The sequence below is a fragment of the Emydura macquarii genome, unplaced genomic scaffold, assembly GCF_026122565.2.
Source record: "Emydura macquarii macquarii isolate MOO-44397 ecotype Brisbane River unplaced genomic scaffold, CSIRO-AGI_Emac_v2 contig_2422, whole genome shotgun sequence".
Classification (NCBI taxonomy): Eukaryota; Metazoa; Chordata; order Testudines; family Chelidae; genus Emydura; species Emydura macquarii.
Window position 1 is genome coordinate 10,836,861 of NW_027132559.1, and position 25,710 is coordinate 10,862,570.

The following is a 25,710-nucleotide window of genomic DNA, read 5'->3' on the forward strand; positions in this document are numbered from 1 at the left end:
ATAGTGATGACTCAAAGAGCTCAAACTATTTAGATTAACAAAGAGAAGGTTAAAAGGCGACTTGATTAGTCTGTAGGTACCTACATGAGGAACAAATATTTAATAATGGGCTCTTCAATCTAGCAGAGAAATGTATAACAGTCCAATAGCTGGAAGCAAGACAAATTCAGACCAAAAATAAGGCATAAACTTTTAAAGGTGACCCACTGGAACAATGTATTAAGAGTTGTGGCAGATTCTTCATCACTGACAATTTTTAAATCAAGACTGGATGTTTTTTCTAAACGATAAACTCTCAGAATTATTTTGGGGAAGTTCTATAGCCTGTGTTATACAAAAGGTCAGACTAGATAATCATAATGGTCCCTTCTGACCTTGGAATCTATGAAGATTTAAAGTAAACAAACTTTAATAGGTATACACTTAAGGTTTTAACTCAGTTGTTTTGAAACAGAAAGCATTTATCCAGTAGGCTGCATAGCAATTGGTTTAAAATACAGCCCATAAAACTACTGGAAAGCTTAAAAAACATGACACAAGAAAACAGAAAAAAACAGGAGATAAAATGTACAGGAAAATGAAGAGATGGTGGCAACTGTGCTGGTGCATTTCACAAGGGATCATTGCAGAGTGGGAAAAGTTATGTGACACTGAACTGATTTAAATAGGAAATTGTTGAGCACTGGCTCCCAGAGAGCGGTCCACAGAGAGCCAGCTAGTCACTTCGTACTGGATCTCTCCTCCTTGCTTCCAACTGCTAAATTCACATTAAAAAAAAGACTAAAAATACATTAAATACTTTCCCAATATTACTTTTCCATGTAAGCAACTGCTGTAGTTACCAGAGGGATGTTATTCTATTGCTGGGGGAGGGTAGGTGATCTGCATTCTCAAGAATGGGGAAAAAGGTGTTCCATAGGACACATTGTCCTACTAAGAGACGGTCCAAATGATGGAAAAGTTTGAGAAGATGGGTTTTTTGTTTTTGTTTGTTTTTTTACTATAAGTTCCCAGATACGCCCATATTTTCCGCAATACAATAGAAATATAGTTTTAAAATGTTTTAATCTTAAATGTAAGCTGTGTGAAGTTTGAGCATTGACTTAGCTTGTTACACGATCTACTGTAGGCAATATTACCAGCAATTAAGACATATCTTAACTCTGGGGGAAAAAACCATAGCCAAATAGTAGAGATTTTCCTCCTTCTTTCTCTCTTTTAAGTATTAAAACTTGGTAATGAAATCTTAAGTGTTTAGGCCTCTAAAATACAGAGGTCCATATTCTCTCTGTTCTACTTACACAATTTGCCTTGATAGCAATGCAAGCTCTGCCCAATGATCAAGGGGAGAATAGGGGCAGAAAAGAAACTTTCAATTGTTGGTATTGACAGGGCAATACACCAAATTCTTCATGATATACAGTCCTCTGGAAACAATAATGATTGCACACTTCCTCCTCACCCCCCAACTTGGCTTCTGTTACTACCCATGACATTTGGTATATTACACCATCACAGTTAAGGCATGATCCACGGTTGATTAAAGTCAGTGGGATTCTTTCCATAGGCTTGAACCAAAGTCCACTGAATGTAGAAAACACTAATACCTGTTAAAGCAGAGAATTTAGGCTTAGTATACGCCTAATCTATCTTTTACAGCCAAATGCATCTGATTATTAAGGATCTCTGAAATCCATCACCTATTTGTCTGATGTGTATACGCAAAAGCTTATCTATACCCATGTTCTCACCAGCACAATTCTCACCGACATAAAAAAGGAGTTTTGCTCTGGATGAGGACTGCTGGATATAGCATATCACATTCCACCCCCACGGAAAAAAAAATCTAATAAAATTTTAAATGTGTAAGTGCATACAAGCAGTAAACGTTATCACAGAAAATAAGTCATTTTTCATTTCTTGTGTCTAAAACACCCAAAGACTATAGTAGTCAGTAGAATTTCAGTTTTGAAAAAGAATTTTCTATATTTCTATGACTCACAAAGTGACCTGAAATCACTAACTCCTATTGGTCTTAGAAATTCATACGTGCAAAGCTATTTACTACCTTCTTTCTATAGTTTTGGAAGAAATGTTTCAAGTTGCAACAGTGATTGTCTGCTAATCATCAGGGCACACATATATGTCAGTAAGAAATAGGTTTCTATAAACAAACTGATTTTCTTCAAATCAATTTTCACAAATATGCTATAGAAGTGCTATGTACATTTAAATAAATGTAGGCTTGCAAATAATGAAGAAAAGGTGTCGGCAATTCTGTAAGTAGTGCTCCTTCTTCTGAATTAATACCGAGACTCTGCCCCAGCACAATGTACTGGAGAGTTTTTGGATGCGACATAAAAATCAAGGTCCTGATCATTTATGGTCAACCAAAGATCCCATGGCATTTCATATGTGAGTCAAGCTGTCTTATCCCCCACAAACACTAGCCAAACTCCAGTTCAGGTAATTTTTGCCTAATATATCACTATATTTTCAGCTGGATAAAGTATTCTATATTTCAAGAGGTCCTAAGCTATTTGATATGGCTCTCATGGCCTGTTAAATAGTTGACAAGTTTCACTTCAAACCTGGCTACATTTGAATCTGGTGAGAACAAAAACAAAAACAGATTTATGCACATATCTATGGCCCAATCTTGTGTGTACAAAACTCTCACTGAAAATCAGTGGGAAAGTACCTATAGGTGGACTGCAACTGGATCCGTAATTAGTACAAACAGTTTATTTATAAAGCTATTTGCAACCCATTTGGATGAAAATTGAAATATTGAATAGGATATATATAGCACATGTTCTGTAAGAATAAGATGAGTTTCTGCAAGAAATCAAGTACTTTAGGATAAGAAATACTCTATTATAACTTATCTTTCTTCATCATGCTGGGCTGGTATATTTATTCTGTAATGTGTAAATATAATAGAAAATAAGTTAAGTTTAGAAGAAGACACTGTTTAGACTACCTCACCACAGCATAAAACTAAATTAAGTGATTCCTTATTGACTATAAAAATATATTTGCTGATAGTAAAGTTACTAATGGTTATTTATCACAGCATGAAATAATGCTATGTCTCAACAACTACACTGAGAGACCAGACACAAAGTTAAATGGAATTCTTTCATTTTGCAAGACAGACTGCCTCCATCACATATTGGATTTCACTGATACTTTATCATTAGTCCTATGAATTCAGAGAACAGTAAGTCCCCAGTTCACACATTTTCTATATGAGTTGCTAAAAGTGGTTTTCACCAAGCCCATTGGTGATGACTTTACATTTGCTTTAAAAAATATTATATATAGCAGTATCTCACATATTAAAATGATTGCTTTGTTATAAGGAAAAGGTTTCAGAAAACTCAAACAAATGTGTCTGTTCTAAGAATTGAAAGCCTTTTAGATTCAGTTCAAAGAGTTCTTGATTTATGCATTTTTGTACAGACTGGAATTTTATATTTAACTCAGCAAATCAATCCACTAATAAGCATCAGTCATCAACATCTAAGTAAAGACCTGCCTTTTGAAACAGCTTTGATGTGACTGAAGACTCACAGTCATAAGTATGACAGAACAGCTTAGCTATGAAAATGTTTTATCTAGCAAAGCAGCGTTCATCCTAATTGACTGAAATACTCTTTGAACACTATTATTGCAAGGCCATTTCACTGCACAGTGCTTTTCATATGCAACTACCTGAATTACATCCTGAGATCCAGCACAACTATATCAAATCTTATTAGAACATTTTCTTACACACATACTTTTGTCAGGAGACCAAACAATAAAGTCAACTGTCATTTTTACTACCAGTTGCTTAGTTAATCTGATATTGAAATGTACTGGGATTCATTATAAAAACTACATGCTGTCAGCTACTTCTATCAAACTTTCTTTTTACAACACTATAGAATGGACTCTTCCCACATGCAATGCAGAATTGGATGAGAACTATCGATCTCCATTTAGTCTGACTTCCCACTGCAACAGGTACTATTCCAGAGCTCCTTTAAAGTACTGCTGCACAACCCTGGCATAATTCCAATACTGACCATCTGTCAAACTGACAGATAAGAATTCTGACACACCCATCTGAAAGCTACTATACAAAATCTGAGCTACACGGTAACAGGGTTTTTTCTTTGCCTACATCATTACAAATTTTAAAGTTTTAACTCATTGTAAATAAACATAACTGACAGAAAAGCAAACCATGAAGTCATAAGAAAAGAATGTTTTATAGCAAACTCCAGTTCATTAAGTTTCCTCTGAATGTCATAACTGATGATCAGACAAAAATAAATAAATGAAGCAAAAAGACCAAGATCTACATTTCTATGTTTAGCATTTTACTCCAATAAGTCATCAATTTGTAAGCAAGAGTCAAACATACTAATAACTGTCAACAAAAAGGTATTTTCCAGGATTGTAAACAAAATGCTACTGATCTGACTTTTATCCTGTATCTAATAATTTTTCCTACATTTCATTAGTGCTGTATTTTTTGCAAACCTCTCCTGAGTATCACCACTGTCATCTTAAAGTACTTTACATCAAATCTACAATCATTATGTCAAAAATGACCAAATTAATTAATTAATTTACCTTGGAGAAAAAACAAAATTACCTCTGGTCCTCTATGTAATTTCCATATGCATTCCAAATTAATAAAATCCATGTAAACTTACCTACAGTTTGGAGGAGGGTCTAATGTAATTTCTGCAAGTTCTTTCTGAATTCTTAAGAGAAAAGAAACAGAAGTTATAAAGACAATACTTTTTCTTTAATGTATTTCCTCCAATTTTATGAAAAGTTTCTACTGTAGTTAATACTAAGATACACAGTTAGCTCTCATCTGTAATGAAAAGTTGATGTCAAAGTTTCATGAACTGCTAACAAAATATTTGACAAAAGTCAGGCTCCAATGTCTTTTTTTAAAAAGCTTTTAATTTTAAGTTCATCCACTGCTGTATGGGACAAACTTGGCTCTTTATATACAATGTTTGAACCCAAGCAAATGTTGATAACTTTTTTTTTTTTTTTTTTTGTGGCACACACAATCCAGTAAGACCCAGCTCGTACATCTTATTTAAAAATCATTACTACAGTTTTGTCAAAAAGGATACTGCATGTGCCAGCCTCATATAAAAGAGTCAGATTATGTCCTCCTGTGGACAGGCCTATTATGGTAAAGCAGTGCATACATTGAAAAAAAACCTGATCAATATTTTGAAAAATTGGAGGACTAGAGATATGGACTTCACAGGCCGGTTTTCATATTTGCTGAGTAGCAGCAGCTCCCAAAGAAGATTGAAAACATGCTCAGATAACCCAAAAACTGTGAGAATTCCACAGATCTTGGCACATTCTAGGGAGGGCTGGACCACTGTGCCAAGTCCTAGAACCTCTACACCACTCTTATCTATGCTGTTAGAGTTCCTTATCTTCCCCACCTGTGCTGGGCCCAAACCATCCTTCTTCCCCAAAGGAGTTTAAAGGTGTAAAGCAGGAGTCTACACACCAGTTTAGGAACCACCACCAGGTTAGGTAGGAAAATCCCTATTGATTTGCTAGGGTAGTATGCCATCCATAGCAGCTCTCTGGACCACACACCCTGTAAACCTTGTTACATCCACCCAAAACCTGACTACAAAGGAGTTCACATGACTGACTGCGTAGAGAGTTTTCTGCAGCATCTAGTGAAAAAAAAAGGAATAATTCAACATGGCCTGAATGCTCTCTACCCTTCCAGAGATCTGGGTTAAAGAAGCAGGTATCCATTCCTTTTAACATCTCAAAGAAGAAAATTAGAGTTGCCAAATTACCTTTCCCTGGGATACATGCTAAATTTTAGCTACAGAGCTCAAGCCTGGCCTAAGGCACACGTGTATCTTGTTATAAACAACCACCGCTCATTCTGCACATAAGCATGAGCAAAGGAACTGATTTCCCCAAGGCAAACATTCAGTTATATTACAGCACTTAAGATAAAAATAAGCAATTTACTCTAATTCTAAACATAATATTAAGATCTAAATGCAGTCCTGGATGTGGAACATAATCTCAAAGGCCCAGATTCTTAAAAGTAGTTAGGCATCGGTGCATTCATCACCAGAACACCTACGAGATTTAATAGTCTAAATCTCATTTTCAAAAGGGATTTAGATACTTAAGTCTAAATTCCATTGACTGTTGATGGAATTTAGACTCCTGAGTGCCTAAATCCCTTTTGAAAATGAGATTCAGATTCCAAAATCAGTTAGACATTGCAATACTCGGCACAGCAATGATTAAACTTTTTTTTTTAAATACTGGGCCCAAACCACTATCAACACTCCATTAAGAATGAATTTTGTGATTCATTTGTTCTTTTGCAGCCTAAGAAGGTGGAGGAACCAGCCAAAAATAAAATGCTACCTCTTATATTAATGCTATTCTCAAATAACTTGGGGATGATGTGTGTGCACGTGTGTATATGAAACTGTGGGCAAATTTACAAGATACTTCTGTGCAGGGAGAGAAATGAAGTATGTTTGATTATTCAAATTACTAGATAATGTAAATGCTTCACTATATCATATATTTCAATAGAAGGTATCTACCTCCCTTAAAAAGAGTGAATTAATTTTTCTTAACTGATATTTGGAGAAAAGTCATTAGAGATGTCCTAAAACTAACCTTTTTGTTTTTTTTAAAGAAAATATGACAAGTAAAGTTTAAGTCTCTAAACACACCAAACACTCTTTGTTTAAAAGAATATTTGCTGGACATCTCTCTCTCCTTCCTCTGACCACCATTATGTGTTAACAGTGTACTACTTGTACCTTAATGATGGGAACAATTAAGGAACACGGAAGTCTCCTTCAGTTTCATGAGCTATATATTTTAGTCTCTGGCAAGTTGCAGAGACTGGCACTGAAACTGCACCACTTCTGGGACTACACTCTCACTTTGAAGACCTCTGATCTGCTGCTTCATGATATCATGATCAGTATGAGACATTAAGAAGGGAATGAGAAGAGACATTGCCCCACATTCTAAACCACAGATCCTTCATTCTCACTATCCTTCTCATCCTAACCTCCTCCCTTTCTTTCCCAGAATGAAGAGGGGAAGTTGTGGATGTCTCTCCTGCCCGCACCTCATAGCAAACCCTAGTACATGAATGATTGGTGTCTTCAGGTTGATGTCGATAGATGAGATTTTTTTAAAAGATACTGTTAGGATAAACATGAGAATATTTGTGCATAATTGAGTTAACTAATATTTGTTTTGGTTTTTCTGGCCCCGAGAACATGGGCAGAAGCAAGGATTTCATTGGAAATGAGATGGTGGGGAAGAAGAGATCACAGCACCTTGCTCCTCTAGCCACAAAAAATTCATCTGCATGCTAGCTTGTATTGAAGTCTTAAAGATGTGTAACTGTAGCAAGTGTTTTCAATATAAATAGACTGCATTTGTATTTTATTGTTGAAATTGCATTTAAATGACTAAATGATGTCCCTGAATGAAGTCCCTACACTAATGGTCTTCTACATGTAGATCACCCTTTCTATCTACAGAATGTGGTAGTGCTGCCAATAGTGGTTGACTGTCTCCCTAGTGAGCTCCTTTAAGAAACTGGTAATGAAGGGGAGGCACATAATTTCTTCTTCACAATAAATCCCATGATGTTGGCAAAGGATATACAGACTCTGGCAGTATAACCTTTTCTGCAGGAATCCTTCAATGGTGGGAAACCCTAGTAGCATGGCTTCAGTGGAGCTACAATATCTGGGAGTGGACTGAACAATCCAGAGACCCAAAACCAGCAGAGAGGCACAGGAACCAACACACAGATTGTCCTAGCCTCTGGCGGATCCCTCAAGAACCTTCCTCCCCCCTTGGCAACTATTTCCATGGATTGTGTTGCCAAAGAGGTTTTCTGGCCAAATATATTTATATTTAGCAATGCCAGATGATACAATAAAAATGGATATAAAACAGTTTCATTTTTATTAGTACTATTATTAAATGTGTATTATTGTGTTACTATAGTCCTGGTGAGAAAGAAGCATGCTGTAGTAGTCAGAATCCAGGACTGGGCACCAGGCATACCCAGTTTGCAACGTCACTCTGACACTCCTTTGATGGTCTTAGAGAAGTCACAACCTCTCTTTCCATGTTTCCCATTTTACAGATGGGGAAAATACTTATCTATCTTGAAAAAATGAGTTAACCTATGCCAAGATTTTTCAAGATGAAAAGTGCTATGTGTCAAATATTATTAATAAATATGCAGCTATGGGGAATTACTGCCGTAAAACTAGAAGGATTGCTTGCTGTCACTTGTTAAGTAAGGACTCTAGCATTTTTATGAGGAAAAGATTGAGGATTGAATACACTAGAGGGGCTCAGGTCCTGCTATTTATCGGCATGTAGTCATTTTTCCTAGAAATTCATTTTTTTTATCACTTCCATTTTTCTGGGTTATGTGCCTCGCTTCACATAAACATTAGGCAACCCAATAATGCAGATTGGAGAAAATTTAGACCACATTTTAAAACAAAGTAAACCCTATTATATATTTCACTCTTTCAAAAGTTGTGACAGAACAGGGTCCTTGAAAATTGAACTAAGAGTGACTATGCTTAAGAAGCAGAACACAGAATATATGAGGCGTACTTATAAACGCCAACTTTAAAAAAAGTCATGAGAGTTGTTTTCCTTTTTCAGTATTTTATCTGTCATTTTTGGCTTGCCAAATATAGTACTTGTTGCCAAATTCATTTAAAATACTATTCTATTATGGCAAACCTCTCAGTTACTTAGAAAGGTTATGGATAGCCCACTTCCCTAGGGCTGTATTTCAACAAACAAGATATACATGACTTAGTTGATGTTCCTGATGTTTTAATATCTTTCCAGGGACAAAAAACTACATAACTCAGTTTCTTAAATTCACAGTTCAACACAAAAAATGTGCAGACCAAAGACAAAATGACAGGTGTTAAACTAGCAACCTCAAGAGCAGACAGCCCAGCAGAATAATATATTTATCTGTTGAGCTGCTATGCTAGCCAAAAACAGATACACTTCTCTCAGTCCAAAGGTCGTGCTAAGATTTGCTATTTAAGACATAAGATGACTTCTCTTTTTAAAGACAGCAATTCAATTTCATGTCTGAACTGTAATTATGATATGCAGTGGGTTTCTCAATCCCGGCACGTTAGGTAAGGAAGGTTACTATTTAAAGTGACACACTCTCTGGGTAAGGAAAATTGAAGGAATAGTACACTAGATGACTTATATACTGTAAGCTATTACCTGTGTACCAACTATCTTAGAAATATTCACATTGAGCGACTCTCCAACATGAAAGGTCACACCAGCATTCTGCCTTTTTGATGCTATCTAAATCAGTACTCCCACTGATGCTGATCGCAGAAAGCCTGTATTTTTAAACAAAATCAAGCCTTTCTTACTGGTTAACATTCAGTCCAAGGAGGCAAAAGGCTATTTGCAACACATTCCGTTCTATCCAGATACTTGTATAACACTAATAGCCATGGTTTCTGGGCATCTTAGATGCCCTATTAGCTGACCCACAAATCCCAAACTTATCACTCTTCTACTGAAACCACACAAAGAAAGCCACTAAAAGGGGGTGAGATGGAGAGAAAAAGGAAAATAGAAATATAAATCAACACAGAATGTTGAGGGAAGAAAACTCACTGAAGTAAGATGAACATTTTACGACTGCAACATTTGCAATTAAGTTAACCACCAAAAACTAATTAAAAATCGTTGATAATTACCTAGGGAGGTGGTGGAATCTCCATCCTTAGAGGATTTTAAGGCCCCGCTTGATAAAGCCCTGGCTGGGATGATTTAGTTGGGGTTGGTCCTGCTTTGAACAAGGATTTGGACTAGATGATCTCCTGAAGTCCCTTCCAACCCTAATATTCTATGATTCTATGAATGAGAGACAAACTAACCAAACGAAGGATAAATACACTGAAGCACAAAATGCCCCACACTTCCCTCAAAATCAATCATTTTAGGGAGCATTAAATTGTGAAGTCAGTACCCTACAGAGAATATATATTATAAAACATCTTGGAGAACATTTCGCACTTAACTGAACATTTCCTTCTATTGATTTATACAATAAACTAACGGTGCTGAAGCGATTTTTGTACATAAAATTACTTTTAGACTCAAATTTATAAAAACACACTGCAAGAAAACTCATATTACAATTCCTTAGATCTGAATTCTAATCTGAGATACACAGGATAATTACTCAGGATAGTGTGTCTAAAAAAAGATTGCTACTACGCTTCCACATGCACAAATGAATAGATTTTTCAAGTGTGCAACAATGCATGACTTCCAAACTGAGATCAGAATCAAGACTGCAGTCTGTAGACTACAATATAAAACTTGGAACAAGACTTAGCTCCAGAGTTATATTAGTTTTCCAGTGCTGTCTAATAACTACAATGCATGTAAAAACTGGAAGCATTTGGATTATTCTACTAATTTCAATTAAATTAATTCCTGAATTTTTTAGAGAGTTATTAAAAAGAATTACTTGATGAAATTCTGCCCTCCATTATGCAAACAATATTGGGATTTTAGAGTAACATCCAAGCAACCCCACTGAGGGGTTACATGGATGTAACAGAAAGCAGAAACTGGTCTCCGCACAATGTTTGCACAGTCTTTCTTCACAAACTCTGGTAAAAATCACTATTATTTTTGAAGAGGTTAACATTCCAAGTGAACTAGTATAGCTCTAATCCTGTAAGTAGTCCTATTAAATTGTAAGTATTTACAGAAACACACCCTAAGATGTTTGTTTTAATATCAAATATTGAGAGGTAAGTACCTTCTAAATCTTTTTTCCAAGCTACTCCTTGTAAGTGGTAAATAAAAAGGCAAAGAACCCTTTAGGAGTTATACTTTCTTCCCCGTATTCTTAAAACATTTCAACATTTTCACAAATGTTTCAAACAAACAACCACTGTTGTACCCGGTGTGTTGGTAGATGCTGTCACCGGTATTTATCAGTGTAGGCTGCGTGCGTGTGTCCCTGTGTAGATGCTGTCCCAGCTCTGGCCAGGGAACTGAGACGGCTCTCACGATCGAATGAGTCGACACGACCACAGATTAGCTGAGTAACGAAGGTGCCCAAGCGAGGTTTATTGCGTGCGGCACAATGAGAAATGACTTACAGAGTATCTCTGGGTCAGTTTCATATTGGCGGCGTTACAATGGTCTCGGCCCAACGGCGGGACTTTCCATTATCCCCTAGACCGGACACTGGTATTCCCTCTGACACCCTCTTTTATACACTGTTACATACACTTTCGGTCTGCCCCCTTTCACGTAGGTAGTTGCCACCCTCCTGACATAGTCTAATACCACCTTTTTCCGTTGATTGGCTGATTTGGGCACTGCCACTCCATGTATCATTTCTACACATAAAAGTGTCATTTCAGAGAGTTAGTATCTTGGTACCTCTTATACCCACTACATATTTTAGTAATATTTTGGCAGTCTTACAACCTTGCAGAATCAGCACTTTCCTATACCAGTCTCATTTAACTTATACTTCTTTTTACTCGGCTTTTTCCATTTAGGCCTTAGCCTGTTTTACAGGCCTTAAGCTCTCACTTCTTACTACAACCACCTTATCAAGCTAAGAACTTGAATATGAAATTTTCAGCCTAAATAATTCTTTAGTGGAGTTACAAGTCACTGAAAATTGGGTTTGGATAGGAAAGTGGAAACAACTTTAACTATAGTGACTCTCCAAGTACCAATATTGATAAGAGTGGCATCTAAATATGTCTCTTACTACTTTACAGCATTATTAAACTATAAATATATTTAAACATAGCCAAACATTTTTAAGCAGCATAGTTATTGGAAAATAAATGTTTCAACTTTGAGATTCATAATTTTTCTTGATATTACTATACATGTAAAACTGCTGTTTTACAGTCTGACTGACAAACATATCTATGTCAGCAATTGGAATAATTAGTTCCAGCAGAAACCACAAGCAGATATGATTAAATTTTAAAAGGTTTAAGTAATTTTATCACTGCTAAATGCATGTTGATAAGAGCTCTAAGCTTTGAAGATACACAACTAAGATTAATAGTCCAACTTCTGACACATTATCATTAATTTTTTAATACAGTAGGGTCCATAGGCTCCAGTCATAATCATGGTAACATTGTGCTAGGCACCGTACAGACACAGGAATATATATAAGCCCTATTCTAAAGAGACAACAAGACAACAGGTAGGTGTAACAACAGGAGGTGGTACAGCAGTGTGAGCAATGTTAGAAGCAGTAGTTCAAAGACCAGGTATTTGCACAGTTTGATGGTTCTATGTTATTTACAGTCCCTTTAGTTATAAAATAGAAGAGTTAGATATTAGTAATTCCCACTGATCCTCTGTCAACTGATAATGGGTAGGTAATCTTCCATAAGCACCCTGGTAGAAGTGGACCTTGAGAAGGGATTTGAAAAGCAGGGAAGGGAAGAGGGTATTGGCTCCACAGACTACATAAAGGAAGATTATATTTGAATAAGATGAAAGCATGGAGATACATGTAGGAGAAGTGGACAAAATGAGTGATCAAGGTTGGCATCACTGGCTGGGTAAACAGTGACTCAGTAAGATATAGGAGTGGATAAGTAGGGAGATGTAGACCTGTGAGGCTGGCACAAATAATTATATACTGTAAAGTCAAGGTCAGGTAAAATGTACACACACCCACACACACATGTATTTGCAGCCTGGTGCTACACACCATATTTACAGGAAACACCAAATGAATGCAATGGGGGGCCTTATTCTCCTCTCATTTATACTAGTTTTACAACAGTAACTCCTAATTTAGACTGTTGTAAATTAGTGGAGAAACAGGCTCAGAAGTCTGCATGAGTTAAGTCTTCACATTTGGCTCCTATATAAACTTTTTTAAAATTGTATTTTATTTGGGTTCCCTTTAATAGGTTATGAACATTGCTGCCAAAAGTAATGCTGATATGACAGGGCTACAGTATTAACGCAGGCCTCCTCTGCACAGTACAAGCACGTCAATCATCCAGTGACTGATGTGATAGACTGGGGTCACTTGAATAGCTATTCTCCAAATCTACCTTTCCTCTCAGGAAGGTACAAAAAACAAAACAGTATTAAGACATACCACAGTTTAATACAATGAAACCAAAACACATTTGTGCATTCCAGCATTTCTGACTTGACCATCTGGGATAAGCAAATGCAGTACACTTTGCAGTGTTAGGTATTACAGCAGTCTCCTAGCACACTGAATTACTGACATGTCTGAAATGTTTATGGTTAATTAACTCTAAGTTACACTGACAAGTCTCTCTCTCTCTCTCTTGCACACACACTTACAAGGCTACAAAACTGTAGGAGATCAGTTCTTTGGGTGTGGTTACAATGTGATGTGCAGACAGAATCATACTGTAATAAAACATTAAGAAAATGAATTAGGATGATGCCCTTCCAAAAAAAAAAAAAAAAAAGCTACAAAGTCTAAAGAACAAGGTACCTTTTAGCACTAGTTGAGAGTTTAGCAGCTGTTTTGCTAGAGATCTTGCCCTCTTTTTTCTTGGGTTGAACCTGCTCCCTTTCTTGCTCTTGCTGCACACCCTCACGTTGATCTCCATCAGAGCTGCCTCCACTTGTGCTTGGACTATCATCAACTCTCTGCCCCTCAGTGGACATCTTAGACTCTGGGCTAAAAAAGAAAAAAAAAAAAAGTGAGTAAGAAGTCTTTTCTTAAAATGTCTGACAGCACCATATTGTTACTCAACTTTAAAAAAAAAAAAAAATAAAAAATAGAGATATGCAAGTGATTTCTTCACCCTGTGTAACACAGTATATATTGCAGTATTTTAGTCTGCAGTATTGAAGAATCTAGCCATAAAGGTCTGTCTATACAGTAACTCAAAAGACTGTCATTTTACATCAACTACAAAGTACACATCAAGACATGAAAAACCCTTTTACATATATGAAAAATATCTAAAGGAAGACAAAAATTTATCCTGGGCAAGTGGAAAATAAAAAAAGAATAAGTAAGACAATCCGGTTTTAATAGACTGGGTAGCTCAATGGCTTGGTGATGGGATGAAGAGTCTTTCACTGCTAGGACACTGGTTCAAATCAGACCCATTTTGCTAGTAACTGGCAGTCATTACTATTTTAAAACTATTCATTAGCCCACATGTAATAAGTCTGAGCTAACGCCAACTCCCAGTGGCTGGGTTTCCATTTTACAGAATCCACATCTTGGTTGGCACACTTGATGGAGAAAATTCAGTGTCTATGTCCTTTTAAGCCTTGCCTATTTTTCATTGCCAGAAATTATACTCCTACGCCAGTGTTTAAGCACATTGGTGGGGAAACCTATGGAAATTTGTACTGCTGAAACTTGTTCTGTGAGCAGAAGACATCAGACTATAAGGCCTTGTTGCAAAATAAGTCGACCTAACATAGGTTGACTTACAGCCACACTACCCACTCCAGGATCTCAGCTCCCTGCTCCAGAGACCCACAGGCTCCCATGCTCCAGGTGGGCTGTCCCCTCCCCACTTCCTGTTCCCCACCAGAAGACAGCCCCTGGCTTTTCCCCTCTCCATGCCTTGCCGGGAGCTGTGGAAAGCTGCCAGGAGCTTCCCCAGTTCCTGTAACCAGGGGGAAGCAGCCTGAGGCTTCTCACCCCTGGGGAGTGGGGTCCAGCTGACCTGTCTTCTCACCTCCCCCACCTGCTCCCCACCAGGAGCCAGGCAGCCTTGTCAATTTCACAGCTCAGCTGGTGAAACTGACAAGGATGTGGGGAGCATGGTCTAGCCACCCAGTGCTTTTTGCCCTGCTCCCAGCTAGTTTTCTTGTCAAGTTCAGGGCTGGACAGGAGCCCTGAAATTGACAAGAAAAATAACTACTGGGAATGCAGTATCTACATTGACGCTGCCTTACCCTATCTATGCCAGCATAAGCCCTATACCTTTCATTGAGGTGGTTTTATTATGTCGCATAGCAAGGGAGTTACATCGATGGGAGGAGCATTTGAATGTGTACACCACCACTGTTCTGTCAACAAAAGCTAAAACTCTAGACCAGCCCTAAAACTGTCAGTGAACAGTAGTCACTGAGAAATTAACTTTATTATCTCAATATATTTTATATGCCAAGTTCTCACACTCGTGCTATTTAGCTATATTCTTCTTTTCTTCCTTCACATTTCTTCAACGTTTAAATTCAATGGTTACAGTTATTATGACTTGTCTAACTGTTGTAAATTAAGGCTTTTTTGAGGGGGGTTAGAGCTAAGATTGCCACATGTGGTGGCAATGATTGTTAAATGTATTTATTAGAAACCTGAAGCAACACTAGAAGACCTTTTCTTTACCTCAGTGACACCACTATGCTCTCTTTTAGATATTTTATGAAAAGAACCACTTTAATAGCACACAGGGCTAAGTTTTGCTCCATTACATCTGTGCAACCCACATAAACTCAGAGGAACTGTACAGATGTAATTAACATCAGAATCTGACCTACAGTCTACAATGAGGTTTATGTTCAAAATTGTATTAGTCTGTGAACTTTGTCTCATATATCCCTTTAACCATGTACAGAAATCATACAGGGAAAACCAGTTACAGAAAACTGTACTTCTCTCAAGGGCCTGAATCAGGATTCTGGACTCAGATTCTAAAAAATGTGATGTAAAATTTATGTGATAGTTTGCTCATAGAACTCAAAAAAGTTTATGAATATTTTGTAACTGAACATTAGGATGCAAGGTTTTTATCCAAACAGTATCGCCAACACATATGGGAAGAGGCAGTGGAAAGAAAAAAAAATACAAAAACTTCAGTGTCACTGAAGTGGTGTTAAAAAAAAACCAAAAACTTTAAAAATAAGTAAAGCCAATAAAGAACAAATTGTTGTAGTTTCATACTGAAAAGAAGAATTTATTCCTACCATACAATTAGAAGCATTACCAAAATCTTAAATTTGTAAAATAGTATACACACTTTGGAGGCCATTATTTAAGCAATGAGGGCCCATTACTGCAAATGATTATTATTCACGTGAATAAATTCTAATGACTTTGATATGAATTAAGTCCCTCAGCCTAATTTACATGACTGTTTATTAAAGCAGTGAGGTTTGGAGGTGCGGGGTTCAGAATTCTTACAGAGAACAACCGTTGATGATGAATGCTGGAAAAGATTAGTCTTAATCAGTACAAGCTACTTTTTTTTGTTTTATAAAAACAATTAATAGTTTTCACAACTATTATTTGTGTTGTGTTAATAGTTGTGTTTACAACTATTATAATATTCACAATTATTGTACAGATTTAGTAGTGCATTTTAAGAATTGAAAGTGATGCGTTATTTGACTTCTAAAGTTAACAGTAAACAATTCTCTTTTATTTCTTTAAATTTTTCCTATGGCAGACACATAATATTGTATTTGCCATATTTCACATTTTACACAGGTTAATCTTTAGGTATCTACATCCCAGCTGTCAAATGTTAAGAGAGAAAAATTAAGCTTTAAAATAATAAGCTACTATATACTGATATTTAATAATTGTAACTCAATCCTGAAACTCAGACAAGGGGGGTGAAGTAATATCTTTTATTGGTCCAACTTCTGTTGGTGAGAGAGACAAGCTAAGATATTACCTCACCTGCCTTGTCTCTTTAATATCCTGGGACCAATGTGGCTACAACTACACTGCATGCAATTAAAAGGCACATTTAGACTTTGCAGCCACATATAGCTTTATTTTTTGTTTTTATTCAGAGGTAAAACAATCTAATCTTTCCTTAAAACACCTGCGATACTCATTATTTGCTCTGCAAATTTGGTTATTGACCTTTCATTAACATTTAATTTTAGAAGGAGATGATTGTCTACACAATATATGTATACTTTATAACCGTTGGCCAAAAAAACCCAGCATTTTTTAAATGAAGCCTATGTCCACAGAAGGTCTGCTGTGGATGATTCTGCTATAAATATTACTATTATCCAAGAACAACTGTACTCATTTCATGAGTTCAGGTCACTACTCAACAGATAAACGGCAGAAACAGTAGCCCATAGTGTATAATTACTGTAACAAGTAATGTCAGCTTTTACAACAGGAAAGTGTTTAAATCTGTCATCTGATGTCTGGCTATTTTCTTATTTTGCTCTCCCAGACGCAAATATTTTCCATACCCTCCCTTTTATTTTATTTAAATAAAAATTAAGTTGTATTTTATTTATGGGTTGAAAGCTAAATTTAACCTCGATAAAAGGAAATTTAAAAGGGTCTGCGAAATCAGACCCTTCAAATATGTGACCAAAATAAGAACAACAACAAACAACAAAAGAGTGGAAAAATCAACAGGGGGAATGACACCATGGGAAAACATTTCAGTGCAATTACACAAACACACACACACAAAATATTTGTTGAAGCCAACTATCCCCAAGATATGTCTCAGTGCAAAGAAAAAAAAGCAAAAGACTGGGTCCAATTATCTGGACTGCTAAATTATGCCACATTCAGAATGTAAACCCTCTGCTGCCCTTGTCTTGAGAGAACTGGGTGGAGGGCACAGAAGGGGTGTTAAAAGTATTTCCCTGAACATGACATGATTCTGCAGAGACCTTGGTATCTAACCCTATCTATAAATTTTAAGTCAAACATATTCAAGAGAACTTACTTCTTCCATTTACCCCATCCTCCCTCTCCCTACTACCCCCACGCCCCGCCCCAAACAAACAAACTAGAAGCAGCTAAGGAAAGAGATCATGGCAATGTGCAGATAAGTCCTGAGGTCAGCAGAGCCTGTGATGATGTGTTTCTAAAGCTGCCTTAATTTCCTATAAAGCAAAGATAAACTGAACTTTTCTGCTGGGTCCATGAAAAGCAGCAGCAGGAGCAGACACCTCACTTGATCGTCATTAGAAATCATAAAGGACGAAAAGATCAAAACATATCAGGAGAGAAAACAGGAGGAGTCTGATTTCTAGCCAACCAGGCCAATGTCTATGGTTGAGAGAGGGACCCAGAAAGAAATAAAAAAAGCTGCTGCTGCTGCTGCTGCAGCTCTAGACTGACACACACACACACATCGCCTATTTTCCTGCTGCCTGGAGGGGGAGGGGGAGGCACATGTCATAGAGACACAATGTGCAATAATTATGCAGTAATAGAAGATAGCATGAGACTGAAACGGGCACTTTTCAAAATGACATTTATCCTGCACTTTCCAGATACTTTCTGTAGAGGAGGAAAGGGATGGGGAGAAGGTGGAAAGAGAGAGGATGGAAGGAAAAGGATAAGGGACAGAGGCATCAGGGTGAGAAGTAGGTGACAGTGGATGATGGAATGAGAAGACTTTGTAAGAAAGGCATGGGGTCAGATGAGGAAGAGATGAGGGGGTGGGCAAAATGAGCTGAGGGATTAGTTTGCTTCTGTCACCATGCAATGGGGGGCTTAGATCCATCTCTGCTGGAGAGGGGGCTGTTACATAGGATAGAATTCCTTACTTGTGTTTGCCATCTCCCATCCCTATGCATTTCTGGAAGCAACCCCCCCACCCTACTCCTTATGGGCAGGCAGTTACAATAGTGAGGAGAACTGGGAGATAAAAAGATAATGAGAGAAGGAATTATTTGACCCCTCTCTGTGTTTGTGCATGAGTGCAGAGAGAGGATAAGGGATGTTTAAGAACAGGGTACTGAGGATAGGGAAGGATATTTTTAGGGGACAGAAGGGCAATGGAGAGGAGGGCAAAAGATGCAGGAGTACTGATGGGGACACAGAGAAGATAAGAGGGGCAAAAAAGGTGGCCATTGCCTATGTGTGGGAGTATTGTATGGGGATATAGAGGGGTAGTGAAGGAGGTATTGCTGGAGGATGCAGGTGTTATTGTAGGAAGACTTAGGGAGAGGGTATTGCTAGTACCCTCGAAGAGGAAGGAAGGCAAGAGGGTGGGGGTGGGATAAAGGGAGTGGGTGGCAGGGAGATGGATGGGGCTTTTGCAGTGAGATGTGGTGGGGTGTCAGAGGGCAGATGGATGTGGTGATAGAAAGGTCACGAGGGTGTTGGGGGTTTGAGGGATGGATGTAGCTGGGGTAGGGAGATGTAGAGATGGACAGACAGCTGGCTGAGGCAGGGGACAAAGGGATGGACAGATGGATAGGGCAGGGGGACATCGTAAGAGTGGGAGAACACAGAGATGGATGGGGCTATGGTGGGGAGAGAGGGTGAGGAGAATGTAGGGATGGGTGGGGCTATGGCAGAAGAATATGGTGGAGTGAGAAAGGGGGTGGATGGTTGGGGGAGGGATGTGACTATGGCAGAGGGGTAGGACAGGGTATCTAAGGATGGGGGCTATGGCAGGGGGATAGGATGGGGAGCGTAGGACATAGGGATGGATGGGGCTATGGCAGGGGCATGGGGTGGAAACATGGGGTTGGATGGGGCTATGGAAGAGGGATGGGGTGGACAGAAAAGGAACAGGGGAGTGGATGGCTAGGGCAGGGGGATGTGACGGGTTGCCCAAGGGAGCAGGGGGACAAGTGGCACTGAAGTAGCAGGGGGTGGGGAAGTAGAGGGATGGGGTAGGGGAGAGATGGTGCCAGGAGATAGAGGGATGGGGCAGGGAAGGCAGAGGGATGTGGGGGTGGCAGGCAGTGTGGGGATAGAGGAATGGGACAAGGGGCAGGCAGTGCTGGGGGGAGCAGGGAGATGCGGGGGGGGAATATGGCCTGGGGGGGATATAGGGGGATGGAGCGCGGATATTGCTGGGGGGAGAGGAGATGGGGCAGGCAGTGCCGGGGTGGACAGAGGGAGGGGGCAGGAGAAGGGGGGGGCAGGTGGTGTCTGGGAAGGAGGGAGGTTAGAGAAATGAGGCAGGGGGCCAGGCAGTGTCGGGGACAGAGCTAGAGAAATGGGGCAGGAGGAGCAGGCGGAGCCGAGAGGGACAGAGGGATGGGGGGCAGACGGTGTGGGGAGGGGGGGCAAGCAGGGGAAGGGGGGGCTGTTACCTGCGGGCGCAGGACGGGGGCTGGTGCCGGCTCAGGCTGCGGGCGCTGCGCGGCGGGGGGGGGAAGGGGGCCCGGCTCGGGCCCGGCTCGGGGTGGGGGGGGCTGCACGCTGCCCCCTCGGCTACTGCTGCCGCTGCCGCCGCTGCCCGGAGAGATTGAGAGAAGTGAAGCTACCGGCGCGCGCCCCCGCCCGCCGCCGCCGCCGCGCGCGCGCGCGCGCGCGCCCGCCCGCTCTCCTCCCACCCACCCCCCCGAGCGCGCGCTCCCGACAGCCAATGAGCCTGGAGAGCTCGCGGTTCTGGGGGGGGCGGGGAGGGGGAGAGAGGGAGGGAGGAGCGCGGGCTCGCGCGCACGTCCCCGGAGTGGGCGGAGAAAAATGACAAGCGAGCGGGCGCGGGGACTGAGAGGGTCTGGCGGGAGCGCGCGTTAAAGGGAAACCGCCGCCGGCGGGAGCGCTGGGATGAGAAAATCGAGTCGGGTGCGAGGAGCCCGGCAGGGGGGGATGGGAACCGGGGGGGGGGGGAGGGAGGTTATAGGCGTAGGAGAGCGGGGGTGGGGGGTTGTGTGTCGGGGGCCGCGTGCCCCGGGGATTATGGCTGGGGACGGTGGGTGCCGTGGGGCTGTGGGGGGGCAGCAGGGGGGCGGGTGGGCGCTAGGCGGGGCGAGGTCTGGCGGAAGCTGGGGGGAGTCTCTGGGGGCGGCGGGGTGCTGAGGGGGCTGAGGCGGGGACATCCCCTCCTACACAGAAGGCCAGAGAGGGCGCAGGAGCCAGGCTCTGGCCTGGGTCAGACAGGTGCTCTGGGGAGAGTTTCGGGGTGCTGGCGAGAGAGATCGGGGGCATTTCCCCTCTTTGTTAATATCTGTATATATTGTAATAGGTGCCAGAGGCCCCAGTCCGGATCCTTGCCCCCTTGTGCTGGGTGTTGTGCATGCACGTGGTACCAGGCCATACCCCCCAAAGAAGTCAGCGTGTAAATGAAGACAGGATGAAGCAGGGGTGCAGCACGTCAAGAAGGACATTTGTGAGAAGTGGGGATGAGAGAAGGGTAACCGTCTGTAGGGGCACATGGGGATGCAGATTAACTTTCTTCTCTCCTTTTGTCTTTCCGCTGCTTCTTTGTCCCCTCTGGTTTTATCCCTCTCACCTTTCTCTCTGATCCCCCGAGGGAGTGCTGCGCACTTTTATAGTGCTAGCCTTTCCTTCTCCTTCCATCAGTCCAACTCCTGTCTCTGCCTGAAACACATAGCCAAAGAGAGGGAAGCCAAATGCCAATCAGAGAGCAAGACCAAAGTAAGGAATTCCCTGATGGATGCTTGCCTCCTCACACTGTCCCTGTTTCAAAAGTGAGGGACAAGACTGGACTAGTAATTTACAGCACAACTCCACTCCAGGAAGGATTTAGGATCTGGCCCAATGCTGTGAAAGGATAGGGGCTTGTCTAGGATTTAAAGAGGCCAAAGTTATTAATTTGTAATACTAAATATTTGTATTCAGCAGCCTGATTTCGACCACAGGCTCTGCAGTCCCTCAGCAGAGCTTGATGATATAAACAACCTGGGGCAACTAGCAGCATCAGATAACACAAAGTACCCCAGATGGCCATAGGTGCTGTAAGAAAATCATATTAAAGTAAATTAATCACACTTCCCACATGCAGGTAAGCCTTACATTTAAAAAGGGGAGGGGCCAAAATAGGAGCACACATGAATGAGACAAGTTTAGATGTATTACTAATTGTGATATTGACCTATATCTAAACAAACTTGTAAAGAATAGGATATGTTACTCAGGACATTGCTATATCTTATAAGATAATACTTCTATTCAAAGCATTGTATAGAAATTAATTCTTTAATCTTTCCATCATCTGTAATTGATTTTTAGCTAGATTTCACTAAACCTTTTATTAATACAAACCCCTTTTCAATTAACAGGTAAGAAACACAAAGAATGGATAAGTATTTATTGATGAATTACCCTATTCTCCCTTTCTTGGTATCTAAAGTTTTTTTTTTTTTTAAATCGTCACACCATTCCACATTTACATTTCAGTGCTCATCTCTCCTTTAGGTATAAATCAGGTTGCAGTACCAATCTAATTGATGAATGTAAAATACATGGAAATTGCATATATAGATTTCAGGAAATGGAACCAATGTTGACAAGCCTAAAGACTGGAAATGCTGTTGGCACCTGTCTCTTCATGCTCTATCCCATAGTTACTCAATCTGTTGTACGCATACCCCTGAGGGTAGACGGCAGCCGCCCCAGTCCTGGGAAGCTGAGTGGCAGCCTACCGCATCCTGCCCAGTCCCAGCTCCCAGGTGGGAGCCCAGTGGCAGCCTCCTGCACCCTGGGAGCTGGGTTCGCAGCTGGGTGGCTGCCACCCATGCCCCAGCTCTGAGCCAAGAGACAGCCTCCTGTGCTCTGGCTTGAAGACGAGCAACAACTGCCTGCCACCTGCCCACATCCCCGGGTTCCAGCCTATGCAGAAGCCTCCTCCGCCCCAGCATGGAACAGGGAGCAGTTGCCTACCTCCCAGGCTGGCAGCCAGATGGCCCGCCTGCAACTTGCCCAGATGGCAGCTCTCCTCCCCGGCTCAAAGCCCAGTGCCCAGAAAGCTAGGTGGAGAGCCCAGTGGCTTGCCCAGTCCTGGAGCCAGGCTCTACCCTCAGGCTTACTTGTCAATTTCACTGCTCTAGTTGAGCAGTGAAATTGACAACTATGACAGCCCCAGATTTTTACCAATATAAAAATGTTAAGAGGGGCCTACACAGTATGATTTGCCCCAGGCTCGCACCCCCCTAGGGACGGCCACGGGGAGTGCTGCTATCCACTCTGGTGGGCCGCTAGTGCTTGCTCATACCTCACAAGTTCCCGCCTGTGTAAGGAGAACACCATGTGACCCTGCCATCAGGCCATAGTGATTGGCTGATGTTGACCTTTGCTCCTACACGGAAAAAGGAGAGGAGGAAGGAGGGGAGAAACAGCAGGGGGTTTTGTGATCTGCCACAACCACACAGCACTACAGAATTCAGAACTCTCCTGCTTTACGAGAAATACAGTCATCCAGCAGTAAAGGGGGAAAAGATTGTATTCCTCAGAGTGGAAAATTGAGTGTTGGGGTACTTGTTAACATTTTCAGAAGTTAGGAGGTACTTGCTACTTAAAAGGTTGAGAAACACTACTCTACCCAATCACCAGAAATTCTTCCTACAATTACAGTATAAATAAACAAATGATTTTTCTCTCCTTTGAGAGATTAAACTATTTTGAAATAATCTGTTTTCATGTCCCAATCTCTCTCATTTTAAAGTTTCTCCTAGCAATTAAAGGAATCCAAGTAAAATGCCTACCTATGTTTTAAAAAAACACTGTAATAAGCTATTTCTTACTACAGTCATTTTGACCGGTCATTTGCAACACGTTAACTCCTATGCTTACCGCTACATACAAGGTGAAGCAGATTAACACTCTGATTAAATTTCCCAGTCCTCACAAGCTCACAAGCTTGTCTTGTCTCTTCTACCAATAGAAATTGGTCCAATAAAATATATTATCTCACCTACCTTGTGTCTTATGTTGTATATGAACAGTTGTGGTTTTTCTGTTCCTATTAAGGAACCCATTGAGAGAAGCTCTTCAAATAATTTAGGAGCAGTGCCAATTACCAGTATGCCCTAGATAAATTCTTACAGGGCCAGTAAAGGAGCAATCAACAGAGCCTGATAGTATAAATAATCTTTTAAGCAATGCACATCCTCTTCAAATAACACTAAGTTATCACAGTAAAAGGCCACTGATTAGGCTACCCACTCTCGTGCCATAGTTTCAGGAATCACTTTTCTAACAGCACCTGGCCATTGCCTTTCTTCTTATATACCACGATGGATCTCCTAAATCTAACCATGGAGATATGAATCACATTTTCAATTTTCACACTGAGGGCTTTTAACACTGCTCTGGAGGTTTAAAGGTACCTTGAAGTAGGTATTGATGATTCTCTGAGAATATCCTGTGTGTTGGAAACCTTCCCAGCTGATCCTTTTGGGTACCGCAACTATTTGGGTACCGGAATGTGGGCAGGCACAAATCCACCTGCGGCTAAAAGCTCTGCCCCCAGCCTAAGGAGAGGAGCAACTGAGTCCCCAGCTGATTTAAGGACTCTACGTCACTCCTGAGCTCAGTCTCCATGTATTACACTACAGCTAGTCTAATTTATAGACGAGGGCCGAACACCGCCTTATAGAACCACAGAACAGAAGGCATGAAATCCTGATACCCTTGAAATCAGTGGGCATGGGATGGGATATATAACCCTACATAGAACAAGAAGGGGTTAATGAGAGACTTGTGGGCCCAGTCATCCCCCACCTTGTTACAGCTGTGCAAGGTAGCAAGTCTGGAGGGAGGCGTTAAAAGAGGAAAAGAGCAGGACTGGCCTGGCTGGCTGAGAAAGGGACCAGACCTCTTGAACTAGCCTCGTGAAGGAAGGCCTGGCTTGGACCTGAGTCTACCAAGTACTGCTTTGCATTCTGAACAACACTTTCAAATTAATATCTGGGAAATTTGAGATGGTACTTAATTTGCTAATAAAGCCCATCTGAACAGACACACAATATAAGTTACTGTATATGATTTTGGGAATGTATATTGTGTGTTTTAATTGCATTGAAAGTGTTGATCAGTATGAATATAAGGGAATGTAGACAGGTGGGTGCTGGGGGTGGGATATTCCCTCCCCTTGCCTGGGTCCCTCAGCTGGGGAGCATGTTACAGTCACCTCTGTGATGCGGCTCTGCTGGGTGTGTGGGCAGCCATTATCCCAGCTGAGAGTAGCATAGTGCTGGCCAGCACCACTTTGTAGCCCATCAATGTTGACATCCCCCACTGGGTGTGGTGGAGTGTGAGTGAGAGAGCCCCGATGGCCAGTGTGGGCATGCATCTGCCTGCTGCTGCCGGGGGTGGGGCCAACAAATAGAACGTGGAGCATATTGATTTCTCTGCTTCCCTCTCCTCGCCCAAAGTAATGGCCAGCCAAGAGAGGGAGTGGAGAAGCTGGGGCCAAGCAGGTGGGGGAGTGTTGGTGTTGAGGGAAATAACATTTTTAAACCAGGAGTTGGGAATTTTTTGCTTGTAAATGGGAGTAGCAGGAGACTCGGTAAGTATGTTTCCTGGAAGGATGGACCACCTGGGGCTAGAACGCAACCCAAGACTCCTCAGGGTCGGAGCCTCCTTGGGGCAGATAGGCCTTGTGCAGGACCTTTGTTGGTTCTTTTGTTTTTCATAACTAGTTCGGCTCCCCTTTGTCTTGGGACCTGCAGAGGAGTAAGCCGGGGTAGAAACTGCGAGGAAGGCCTCTCTGCACATCGCAATAGGCAGCAGCCCAGGAGTACAGCAGAGGGTCTGAACAAACAGAGCTCCTCTGCTTTATGCCGGGTCCCTGGGCTGGAACCCAGAGTAGAGGGTGCGCCTGGTTTCCCCTATTGGCCTATCTAGGACAGGGGCCTGAAGATTCTGGAGTCAAGGGCTGGTAGGCCCCAAAAACCCACATTTGGACTGAACCTCCAGCAGGACACTGCCAG

The 25,710-nt window shown here is 41.2% G+C and overlaps 1 protein-coding gene across 7 annotated transcripts in view; it reads right to left on the minus strand.

Annotated features, from left to right (window-relative positions):
- The window catches only part of LOC137162279 (ubiquitin-conjugating enzyme E2 E2), a 289,927-nt gene extending 265,686 nt beyond the window's left edge, over positions 1-24,241 (minus strand). Inside the window, exons 1-5 of one of the 7 annotated variants that reach the window (XM_067561933.1) lie at positions 24,106-24,241; positions 21,270-21,358; positions 13,607-13,795; positions 13,450-13,518; positions 4,710-4,760 (exon numbers count right to left, since the gene is read on the minus strand). In XM_067561933.1, the coding sequence (XP_067418034.1) occupies positions 4,710-4,760; positions 13,450-13,518; positions 13,607-13,795; positions 21,270-21,337 (377 nt within the window). In that variant the 5' untranslated portion in view covers positions 21,338-21,358; positions 24,106-24,241. Of the gene's footprint in view, positions 1-4,709; positions 4,761-13,449; positions 13,519-13,606; positions 13,796-20,124; positions 20,267-21,269; positions 21,359-23,569; positions 23,593-23,694; positions 23,948-24,105 lie in introns of those variants that run through there. The other 6 variants (XM_067561931.1, XM_067561936.1, XM_067561935.1 and 3 more) reach the window with 6 other exon arrangements.
- Between the last annotated feature and the right edge of the window lie 1,469 nt (positions 24,242-25,710).